Raw genomic sequence first — 12,649 nt, 5'->3', positions numbered from 1 at the left:
GTCGGGTTACGACATCTAATAATCTTCCTTTCCCACCACTGACCGATCAGCTCGGTAAATTTCTGCGATTAAACACAAACGTAATTCTTTCACAAAGCCGAAAATGAAAGTGACAACTCATTACCTGGTCTGCCGTTACCAATGGCTCCTCGTTAATCCCCGAATCATTTTCACTCTTTTCATTCAGCTCCTCCTCCTCCTTCTCATGGAACTGGAATGAGATGAGGGAACCGTTTTGTTCAGTGGCTCCAGGAAGAGCTCATCGCACAACAATCCTCAGCACAACAGAGCTATTGTCTACACCCCCGAGAAACCATCATTTACAGAAAAACAAGATTTCACGCACATTTCCTTATCTTCCTTGTATGTTATGTTTACATATAAAACAAAGTCATAGGTCAGAGCACAGTCTGATACAGTGCCTTGAAAAAGTATTCATACCCCTTGACATTTCCCACATTTTGTCATGTTACAACCAAAAACTTAAATATATTTTATTGGAAATGTGATAGACCAACACAAAGGGCCAGATTCACGAACAATTACGGCGGCGTAACGTATGTCCTTTACGTTACTCCGCCGCAAGTTTTCATCATAAGTGCTTGATTCACAAAGCACTTGCGTGTAAACTTGCGGCGGCGTAGCGTAAATCCGTCCGGCGCAAGCCCGCCTAATTCAAATGGGGCGGGGACCATTTAAATTAGGCGCGTTCCCGTGCCGAACGTACTGCGCATGCTCCGTTTTGAAATTTCTCGCCGTGCTTTGTGCGAAATGACGTCGCCCCGACGTAATGTTTTGAACGGCGACGTGCGTTACGTACTTTCGTATTCCCGGACGACTTACGCAAAAAAAAAATTTGAAATTCGACGCGGGAACGACGGCCATACTTTAACATGAGCTGTCTATTGTTACACCACCTAAATAGCAGCCGTAACTTTGCTAGTTAGCATACCCGACGCGGAAAACGACGCGATCTCCACCCAGCGGCCGCCAAAGTATTGCATCCTAAGATCCGAAGGCGTACAAAGCCATACGCCTGCCGGATCTTAGCCAAATGCCGTCGCATCTTTGTTTGTGAATTACAAATAAAGATACGACGCGGCAAATTTGAAAGTACGCCGGAGTATCAGCAGATACTCCGGCGTACTTTTTCTGTGAATCTGGCCCAAAGTGTCACATAATTGTGAAGTGGAAGGAAAATGATAAATGGTTTTCAATTTTTTTTTTACTAACAAATAAATCTGTGAAAAGTGTGGGGGGTACATTTGTATGGCGCCCCCCGGAGTCAATACTTTGTAGAACCCCCTTTCTCTGCAATTACAGCTGCGAGTCTTTTTGGGGATGTGTCTACCAGCTTTGCCCATCTAGAGAGGGACATTTCTGCCCATTCTTCTTTGCAAAATATCTCAAGCTCTGTCAGATTGGATGGAGAGCTTCTGTGATCAGCAATTTTCATGTCTTGTCACAGATTCTCAATGTGATTTAGGTCTGGACTGTGACTGGGCCATTCTAACACATGAAAAGGCTTTGATGTAAACCATTCCATTGTAGCTCTGGCTGTATGTTTAGGGTCGTTGTCCTGCTGGAAGGTGAACCTCCCCCCAGTCTCAAGTCTTCTGCAGACTCTAAGGCCGTGTACACACCAGCAAACATGTACGATGAAACCGGTCCGCCGGACTGTTTTCACCGTACATGTCTGCCTGGGGCTTTCTGTACGATGGCTGTACACACCATCGTACAGAAAGCCGCGCATAAACAATACGCGGGGCGTGTGTCCGCGGTGTCGCCGTGTCGATGACGTGGTGTCGCCGCGACAATGACGCGGCGACGTGGGCGGGCCTGCCAGTTCAATGCTTCCACGCATGCGTCAAAGTCATTAGACGCATGCGAGGGATGGCGGGCGCTCGGACATGTACGGTAGGTCTGTACAGACGACCGAACATGTCCGAGCGGGCAGGATTCCAGCAGACTGTTTTAAATCAAGTCCAGGAATATTTGTCCGCTGGGAAAAGGCCCGGCGGGCAAATGTTTGCTGGAATCCTGCACGCTCGGGCCTACACACGACCGAACATGTCTGCTGAAACTGGCCCGCAGACCAGTTTCAGCAGACATGTTTGGTCGTCTGTACGGGGCCTAACAGGTTTTCTTCTAAGATTGTCCTGTATTTGGCTCCATCCATCTTCCCATCAACTCTGACCAGCTTCCCTGTCCCTGCTGAAGAAAAGCATGCCCACCACATGATGCTGCCACCGCCATGTTTCACGGTGGGGATCAGGGATGGTCTGGGACAAAAATTAGGCCCTGGACTTCATCCAGACTGGCCCACTTTAAAAGGTCTCTCCCATGGCGGCCGGACAACTCCTGCACCCCACCCCTCTCCCCCTTCACTAGCCACTAGCCATTCTACTTTATTAGAGTAGAATGGCTGGTACTGGTACTCTTATAGGCAGTACCAGTGGGGAAGTTAGACATTATTTCATCCAGGGCAAAGAATCAGTTTGGTGCCCCCCCCTTATGGGACAAGATTAGGCAGAAGTGAGAAACTCCCAGGCCATAGCTGTTGAGTCAGCTGTCTGTCCCCTCCCCCCATGCTCCCCCCTTCTTCTTTGTTCCCCCCAGGTGAGCGCTGCGGGGAGAGAGAGACAGAGGAGTGGAGGGGGGCAGCAGTCCGCTGTCACTGAAGCCGGCCCACTGAGCCATCGGCCCACCGGGAAACTCCCTGTGGTCCCAATGGCCAGTCCATCCCTGGTGGGGATGGTGTGTTCAGGGTGATGTGCAGTGTTCGTTTTCTACCACACAGGGTTTTGCTTTTAGGCCAAAATGGTTCAATTTTGGTGTCATCTGACCAGAGCACCTTCTTCCACATGTTTGCTGTGTCCCCTCCCCCACATGGCTTCTCACAAACTGCAAACAGGACTTCTTATGACTTCCTTTCTCCAATGTATTTCTTCTTGTCACTCTTCCGTAAAGGGCAGATTTGTGGAGAGACCACTAATAGTTGTCCTGTGGACAGATTCTCCCCCCTGAGCTGTGGATCTCTGCAGCTCCTCCAGAGTTACCATGGGCCTCTTGGCTGCTTCTCTGATGAATGCTCTCCTTGCCCCGGCCCGGTCAGTTTAGGTGGACGGCCATGTCTTGGTAGGTTTGCAGTTGTGTCATACTCTTTCCATTGTCGGGTGATGGATTGAACAGAGCTCCGTTAAATGTCCAAAGCTTGGAATATTGTTTTATAACCTAACCCTGCTTTATACTTCTCCACAACTTTATCCCTGACTTGTCTGGTGCGTTCCTTGGCCTTCATGATACTGTTTGTTCATTACGTTTGTTAACTAAGGTTCTCTAAGAAACCTCTGAGGGCTTCACAGAACAGCTGTATTTATACTGAGATTAAATTACACACAGGTGGACTCTTTTTTTACTAATTAGGTGACTTCTGAAGGCAATTGGTTCCACTATATTTTAGTTAGGGGTATCTGAGTAAAGAGGGCTGAATATAAAAGGCTTGCTGCACTTTTCACATATTTATTTGTACAAAAAATTGAAAACCATTTATCATTTTTCCTTCCACTTCACAATTATGTGACACTTTGTGTTGGTCCATCACATAAAATCCCAATAAAATACATTTACATTTTTGGTTGTAACATGACAAAATGTGGAATATTTCAAGGGGTATGAATACTTTTTCAAGGCACTGTACATTGTAACATTATAAGGAAGCATTATATCTGATATAGTAGAAAATACACTGAAAGCTAGATTATTATATAGACTCATGCCACTCGTGGTTTATTCCTGGCAACAATGTGAAACCTGTGTTCCTTCAACTGCCAAAAACTACAGGGCCCAGCATGCCATGAAAGGCAATGATGAGATGAGAATTGTATTATAAGAATAAGAGTGCACCCCTATACCAGGGCTATTGAATTAAGAATCACATAGGTCCAATCAGTAAAATTTCACAGTAATGTCCTCAGCCCCCCTTCCAAAACCCCTCCCCTTCACATCACACACCCCCTTCAACCACACTTCAGATCAACCCCCCCCAGCCATGTCCTCTGCCCTCCTTGACATCACCCCTCACAGTAGTGTCCCCCTCTGCACCCTTCACATCATATCACATATTAGTGTCCTCTGCCCCCCTTCATATTGCATCCCCCCCAGCAGCAGTGTTCTCTGCCCCCTTCAATTCCCCCCTCAGCAATGCTCCATAGCACTGTCCCCCTTCCCACCCACAGCACTGCCCTCTTCACATCAACCCCCTACATTAGTGCTCTCTGCCCTCCTCACATCAACCCCCCCCACCCCCACCACACACACACACACACACACACACACAGTAGTGCTCCTCGCCCCTTCACATCAACCACCACAGTAGTGCTCTCTGCCCCCCTTGTATCATCCCCCCTTTTCCCCCACAGTAGTGTCCTCTACCCCTTCACATCAACCCCCCCCCCCCCAACAACACACAGTAGTGCTCCTCACCCCTTCACATCAACCACCAAAGTAGTGCTCTCTGCCCCCCTTGCATCACCCCCCTTTTTCCCCACAGCAGTGTCCTCTACCCCTTCACATCAACCCCCCCCCCCCACCACACACACACAGTAGTGCTCCTCATACCTTTACATCAACCACAACAGTAGTGTCCTCTGCCACCCTTCAAATCTCCCCTCCCTCCCCCACAGTAGTGTCATCTGCCCCCCTTTTATATCACCCCACACAGTAGTGTCCCCTGCCCCCCCATTCACATCACTCCCCCCCAACAGTAGTGTTCTCTGCCCCCTTTACACTACCCCCCACAGCACTGCTCCCCTTCACATCTCCCCCCCTCGCAGTAGTTACCTCTGCCCCCAATAATCACCCCCCACAGTAGTGTCCTCTGCCACCCTTCACACACCCCCCCCCCCACAGTAGTGTCCTCTTCCCCCCGTTTATCACCCCCCACAGAAGTGTCCTCTGCCCCCCTTTTACATCACCCCTCACAGTAGTGTCCCCTGCCCCCATTCACATCACTCCCCCACAACAGTAGTGTTCTCTGCCCCCTTTACACTACCCCCCACAGCACTGCTCCCCTTCACATCTCCCTTCCCCCCCACAGTAGTGACCTCTTCCCCCAATAATCACCCCCCACAGTAGTGTCCTCTGCCACCCTTCACATCCCCCCCCCACAGTAGTGTCCTCTTCCCCCCGTTTATCACCCCCCACAGAAGTGTCCTCTGCCCCCCTTTTACATCATCCCACACAGTAGTGTCCCCTGCCCCCATTCACATCACTCCCCCCCAACAGTAGTGTTCTCTGCCCCCTTTACACTACCCCCCACAGCACTGCTCCCCTTCACATCTCCCTTCCCCCCCACAGTAGTGACCTCTGCCCCCAATAATCACCCCCCACAGTAGTGTCCTCTGCCACCCTTCACATCTCCCCCCCACAGTAGTGACCTATGCCCCCAATAATCACCCCCCACAGTAGTGTCCTCTGCCATCCTTCACATCTCCCCCCCACAGTAGTGTCCCCTGCCCCCCATTAATCACCCCCCACAGAAGTGTCCTCTGCCCCCCTTTTACATCACCCCACACAGTAGTGTCCCCTGCCCCCCATTAATCACCCCTCACAGAAGTGTCCTCTGCCCCCTTTTCCTACATCACCCCACACAGTAGTGTTTCCTGCCCCCATTCACATCACCCCCCCCCCCCCCCCCCGAACAGTATTGTTCTCTGCCCCCTTTACACTACTCCCACAGCACTGCTCCCTTTCAACCCTTGCTGGTTTCAATAAAAACATAAAAGGAAAAAATATGCAGCACTAAAAAAACAAATGAAACATAAAATTTCAACAAAAGTGTCCCCGGACCCTCGTATGTAAACACCACAGAAAATCCACATATTTTAGGAGTCACCCAAGGTGTATAATCAAACAGACTGAGGTGAGTAGTATTATGTCCTCCACCGAACACCAACACACCGGGCCTCTTACCCCAAAGTATGGACCACTAGGCTATAGGTCAGGGGTCTCCATACTGCGGCCCGAGGCCCAGATGTGGCCCTTTGCTAGCCTTTATCCTGCCCTTGGGGCACTATTCCTCCCATTGACACCAGCAATGGGGCACAATGTCTTCCACGGATACCAATTATGGAATACTCCTCTTCCCAATACCAATAATGGGGCACTACTCCTCCTACGAATACAAATAATGGGGGAATACCCCTCCTGCTGACCACCAACCCTAAGGCCATATTTACTCTCTATAATGCTGGGCCTGTGACATTTTCTACCCTCACTGGCCACAATCCAGCCCTCCTAAAGCCTGTATAACAGTAGACTGGCCCTTTGATTGAAACGTTTGGAGACCCCTGCTATAGCTGGTCAAACAGGCACAATGTTAATCCACGGGCTGGTCTCCTCTCCTCTCAGGTAACGTACAAATGGATCCTGTATCTCCCTCAAGGATAGTAAATCCACAGGTCTCATGCATCAAAATAAGAGCAGACATCTCCTCATGAGGCAGTATATCAAACCATTATAAAATAATTTCAACCACAAGATGGCAGCGGTCCATGCGTTTAGCGACATGACACCAGATCCCAGGCTCCATCCTATGCGTTTCGTCCAATAAGGAACGTCATCAGGGGCCACCATGAGGAGTTGTCTGCTCTTATGTTGATGCATGAGACCTGTGAAATTACCATCCTTGAGGGATATACAGGATCCACTTGCACGTTACCTGAGAGGAGAGGAGACCAGCCCGTGGATTAACATTGTGGCTGTTTGACCACCTATAACCTATTGGTCCATATTTTGGTGTTTTCAGTGGAGGACATACTACTACTCACCTCATGCCGCGTACACACGATCGGAATTTCCGACAACAAATGTTCACTCTTGGTCGGATATTCCAACCGTGTGTAGGCTCCGTCGGACATTTGCTGTCGGAATTTCCGATGCTTGAGAGCCGATTCTCAATTTTTCCGACAACAAAAGTTCTTGTCGGAAATTCCGACCGTGTGTCCAATTCCGACGCACAAAAATCCTACGCATGCTCGGAATAATTTCGACGCATGCTCGGGATCATTGAACTTCATTTTTCTCAGCTCGTTGTAGTGTTGTACGTCACCACGTTCTTGGCGATCGGAATTTCCGACAACATTTGTGTGACCGTGTGTATGCAAGACAAGTTTGAGCGAAAATCCGTCAGGAAAAAAAATCCACGGTTTTGTTGTCGAAATGTCCGATGTTCGCGGCATAAGTCTGTTTGATTATACACCTTGGGTGACTCCTAATGCCCCATACACACGATCAGAAATTCCGACAAGAAAAACTTGGATTTTTTTCTGACGGAATGTTGGCTCAAACTTGTTTTGCATACACACGGTCACACAAATCTTAACGCAAATTCCGACCGTTAAGAACGCGGTGATATACAAGACGTACGACGGGCCGAGATCAATGAAGTTCAATAGGCAGTTCGGCTCTTCTGCTTGATTCTGAGCATGCATGTTTTTTTGTGCGCCGGAATTGCATACAGATGAGCAGATTTTCCGATAGGAACTATTTCCGTCGGAAAAACAAAGAACCTGCTCTCAATCTTTTGTTGGCGGAAATTCCGACAGAAAAAGTCAGACGCAGCCTACACACGGTTGGAACTTCCGACAAAAATCTCACATCGGACTTTTCTTGTTTGGAATTTCCGATCGTGTGTACACGGCATAAGATGTATGAACTTTTTTGCGTTATTTACATACACAGGGCCGATCCTAGGGTCACAGGCGCCTGGGTGCAGAAATATTTCTAAAAAACTAGCGGCGCTTTACCGCCGACGCCCCCACACTGTCAGTGTGAAAGGGCTCTTGGTACATCTCATTATACATCGTGGGCTAGATTCAGTAAGAAGTTACGTTGGCGTATCTGTTGATACGCCGCGTAGCTTCTAGGATGAGCCGGCGTATCTTTTTTCTGTATTCAGAAAGCAAGATACGCCGGAATTTTGCTAAGATACGACCGACGTTAGTCTCTTACGCCGTCGTATCTTAGGGTGTATATTTACGCTGGCCGCTAGGTGGCGCTTACGTTGATTTCGGCGTAGAATATGCAAATGAGCAAGATACACCGATTCAGAAACGTACGTGCGCCCGGCGGATTTTTTTACGTCGTTTACGTAAGGCTTTTTCCGGCGTAAGGTTACTCCTGCTATATGAGGAGTATCCAATGTTAAGTATGGACGTCGGGACAGCCTCGAATTTTGCGTCGTTTACGTCGTTTGCGTAAGTCGTTCGCGAATAGGGCTTTGCGTAAATTACGTTCACGTTGAAAGCATTGACTATTTGCGACGTGATTAGGAACATGCGCACTGGGATACGTTCACGGACGGCGCATGCGCCGTTCATTAGAGACATCATTTACGTGGGGTCATGTTTTATTTGCATAAAACACGCCCACCTCTTCACAACTTGAATTTGGCGCGCTTACGCTGGCAGATTTACGCTACGCCGCCGTAACTTAGGGCGCAGGTTCTTTGTGAATCCAGCCCCAGCCTCACTAAGTTACGGCGGCGTAGCGTATCTGAGATACGCTACGCCCGCACAAACTTACGGCGGGCTAACTGAATCTAGCCCCACATCTGTAGATGGACTACTGAGGCGCAGGAATGGGCAGGGGCTGTGTATCTTATGCAATCTATCATGCCATAAAACATCTAGAGCAGGGGCAGCCCAGAGCACGTGTAAAGGGATGCTGGGGATGCCATCCCCCAGCACACTGAACACGGTGACTTACCTCAGTTCTCTCTCTGTGCAGTCCGAGATAGAGATGGGAGTGGGAGGCATTCCAATTGGAGTTGGTGGAGACAGTGCGGGATCCAAGACTCCCAGTGTGAGGAATTCATTCCTGCACATCAGCACTCAGCAGCCACTGAAAACTAGAACCCTCGTGTCAGGAAGAGGAGCGGCCCCTCCCCTGAGCACTGCCAGGCTGGACGGACTGCCCTATGCTCACATATCAGTTCTGGATGGACACACACCTATGCTCAGAACACTAGTTCTGGACGGACACAAACAAGGAGAGAAGGAGGGAGGGGAGAAATCTGTCACTTCGGCACCCCCACCTCTGCAGGCGCCTGGGTGCAATGCACCCTGTGCGCCCTGCCTAGGATCGACCCTGTACATACAAGGGTCCGAGGACACTTTTGAACTTCTATGTTTCATTTGTTTTTTCCTTTTCCATTGTAACAAGATAATCAATGTCATTTACTTTACCTGTCAGTGGCCAGAATGTTCTAGCTGATCGTTGTATGTTTATCACATTTTAAGAATGAATGAATGTAAAGTATCCCCTTTTTTAACTCTGCTCAGCATTAACTCGATTTCATGATCCCATTCAGCGTCTTCCAGTAAAAGGTTTTTGTTTGCAAGGTCAGCGCGCAAGAAAACATCCGGCTCTTACACGAGAAACTCTGCTCATTACATCCCATTTGTAGAATTCCCCTTAGAACTGTGAGAGTGCCTGAGAGAGCAATCCAAAGAGAGCCGGCAATAAACAACATCTACATTATGCAAAAATGACTGCTAATACACCTGAGCAATGGACTGATGTCTTATGAGGACACATTTAAAAAGTTGGATCTTTTCTCTTTAAAGGGGTAGTAAAGGTACAATTTCAGATCGGAATTTCCTATCGTGTGTACAAATTCCGACGCACTAAATTCCGACGCATGCTAGGAAACAAATCCACGAAAGGTCTGGAGCATAGAACTTAATTTTCTCGGCTCGACGTAGTCTTTTACGTCACTGCGTTCTTAGCAGTCAAAAGTTCACCTTTGTGTGACCGTGTGTATGCAAGCCAGGCTTGAGCAGAATTCCGTCTGAAAAATTCTGCTCGTGTGTACGGGGCATTAGGGAACTCAGTTAAGTAATTGCCAGACCATTTTTCCTAATTTTTACTGACAGTCTACTGCAGGGGTGTCAAACTCAATTTCATTGTGGGTCGCATCAGCATTATGATTGCCCTCAAAAGGGCCGGTTGTATTTGTAAGATTAGATGTCCAGCGCATGCCCTCCCCTTACATTAGATGTCAAGAGCCACCCCACCATCAGAAGTTGCGTCCCCCACTCTCCCTTACATCACAGTGCACTCCCCTTACCTTATGCTGCTGCTGGGAAGAAGCTATATGCATTGCTTGAAAGCAGAAAGTAAGAGCCTGGAGGAGGACCAGAGGAGGGCTGGAGCTCTCCTGCAGGTGCAGGAGAGATGCGAGGGCCACATGAAATAGCCTGGAGGGCCTGATTCGGCCCGTGGGCCTTGTGTTTGACACCTGTGGTCTACTGACTGGAATAGTACCAGCTGATTGGAGAAAAGCCAATGTAGCACCAATATTTAAAAAGGGCCCAAAATACATCCCTGGGCATTACAGACCAGTCAGCCTAACATCAATAGTATGTAAGCTCTTGGAGGGGATGATAAGGGACTATATACAAGATTTTAGTAATGAGAACGGTATCATTAGCAGTAATCAGCATGGATTTATGAAGAATCATTCTTGCCAAACCTATGAGGAGGTTGAGTTGCCATCTAGATAAAGGAAAGCCCGTAGACGTGGTGTATCTGGATTTTGCAAAAGCATTTGAGAAATACCGTACTGGTGACCCGCAATAGGAATACAACTTTTTTGCGGAAGGGAGTTTAACAAGACACGTGGCCACTCATTAAAATTTGAAGAAAATAGGTTTAACCTTAAACTACTTAGAGGGTTTTTTACTGTAAGAGCGGTAAGGATGTGGAATTCCCTTCCACAGGCGGTGGTCTCAGCGGGGGAGCATCAATGGTTTTAAGAAACTATTAGATAAGCACCTGAACGACCACAACATACAGGGATATACAATGTAATACTGACATATAATCACACACATAGGTTGGACTTGATGGACTTGTGTCTTTTTTCAACCTCTTCTACTTGTAACACAGTGAGCGATCGGTAACCAATTACTCATGTGTCATTTATCACTAAAGCCTAGTACAGAGTACTTCCTATCCATTCATTTGTGCAGCTGTGGCTGTAAAGAAGTAGAGAAAGGCACTGATAAATCTATGTCCTCAGTCACTTTCGGCCCCGGTAACCTGTCAGGTAGGCTGTATTGATTTTGAGATTTCTAACAGCAGCCCCGGCCAGCAGCATTAAATTAGCCGTAAACTTAATTTCATACATTTCGCTTTAGCCAAAAGTCTCTGAAAAGACAGTTGCAGCTACAGTATAAAATAAATAACACACTTATAGTGCTGATGCCATGGTTGGGTTCCTGGGAAATCACGCTGATTCCATGGTTGGGTTCCTGGGAAATCATGCTGATGACATGGTTGGGTTCCTGGGAAATCATGCTGATGCCATGGTTGGGTTCCTGGGAAATCATGCTGATTCCATGGTTGGGTTCCTGGGAAATCATGCTGATTCCATGGTTGGGTTCCTGGGAAATCATGCTGATTCCATGGTTGGGTTCCTAGGAAATCATGCTGATGCCATGGTTGGGTTCCTGGGAAATCATGCTGATTCCATGGTTGATTCCATGGTTGGGTTCCTGGGAAATCATGCTGATTCCATGGTTGGGTTCCTGGGAAATCATGCTGATTCCATAGTTGGGATCCTGGGAAATCATGCTAATGCCATGGTTGGCTTCCTGGGAAATCATGCTGATGCCATGGTTGGCTTCCTGGGAAATCATGCTGATTCCATAGTTGGGTTCCTGGGAAATCATGCTGATTCCATGGTTGGGTTCCTGGGAAATCATGCTGATGCCATGGTTTGGTTCCTGGGAAATCCTGCTGATGCCATGGTTGGGTTCCTGGGAAATCATGCTGATTCCATGGTTGGGTTCCTGGGAAATCATGCCGATTCCATGGTTGGGTTCCTGGGAAATCATGCTGATTCCATGGTTGGGTTCCTGGGAAATCATGCTGATGCCATAGTTTGGTTCCTGGGAAATCATGCTGATGTCATGGTTGGGTTCCTGGGAAATCATGCTGATTCCATGGTTGGGTTCCTGGGAAATCACGCTGATTCCATGGTTGGGTTCCTGGGAAATCATGCTGATTCTATGGTTGGGTTCCTGGGAAATCATGCTGATTCCATGGTTGGGTTCCTGGGAAATCATGCTGATTCCATGGTTGGGTTCCTGGGAAATCATGCTGATGCCATGGTTGGCTTCCTGGGAAATCTTAGTTCAGCCTTCTACCTACCTAGGTAAGATTTTTTTAAGCCCCCTCCCCTCTGTGCAAAGAACTTACAGACATCAGCTTTGACACCCATTGTCAACCAGGGTTCCAGGGAACTTCCAGAGGTTGCCAGGGGTTTCTTGAGCAGTGGCTGATTGACCTCCTATTTGATGATGTCTGCATAGGTAGGTCCAGGGCCATCACCAACCGGTAAAGCCTGCAGCATGACACCAATGATCTTTTTAGCTGTCTGTAAGGGTGGCACCCTGTCCACCACTGTAGGACATTCTTCCCAATGACCCCTGATTAATTGGTTTTAATAAGAGCTCCCCAAGACATTATTTTAGGGGTTCCTCTATGGTAAAAAGGTGGAGAAAGGCTGGTCTAGACCTTCACTAATGCAGGGAACCTCTTTGCAAGACTTGCGGCAATGACTGAAACTAAATGTGAATGC

At 48.1% G+C, this 12,649-nt stretch overlaps 1 protein-coding gene across 4 annotated transcripts in view; it reads right to left on the bottom strand.

Annotated features, from left to right (window-relative positions):
* Positions 1-12,649, bottom strand: part of FEZ1 (fasciculation and elongation protein zeta 1) — an 81,286-nt gene that overhangs the window by 35,158 nt on the left and 33,479 nt on the right. For all 4 annotated transcript variants that reach the window (XM_040326433.1, XM_040326434.1, XM_040326435.1 and 1 more), the window contains exon 4: positions 125-211. In XM_040326433.1, the coding sequence (XP_040182367.1) occupies positions 125-211 (87 nt within the window). The remainder of the gene's footprint in view (positions 1-124; positions 212-12,649) is intronic.

Source organism: Rana temporaria, chromosome 10 (genome assembly GCF_905171775.1).
Source record: "Rana temporaria chromosome 10, aRanTem1.1, whole genome shotgun sequence".
NCBI classification, from domain to species: domain Eukaryota; kingdom Metazoa; phylum Chordata; class Amphibia; order Anura; family Ranidae; genus Rana; species Rana temporaria.
The sequence above is the reverse complement of the archived record's forward strand: the minus strand, read 5'-3'. Positions and strand labels throughout refer to the sequence as shown.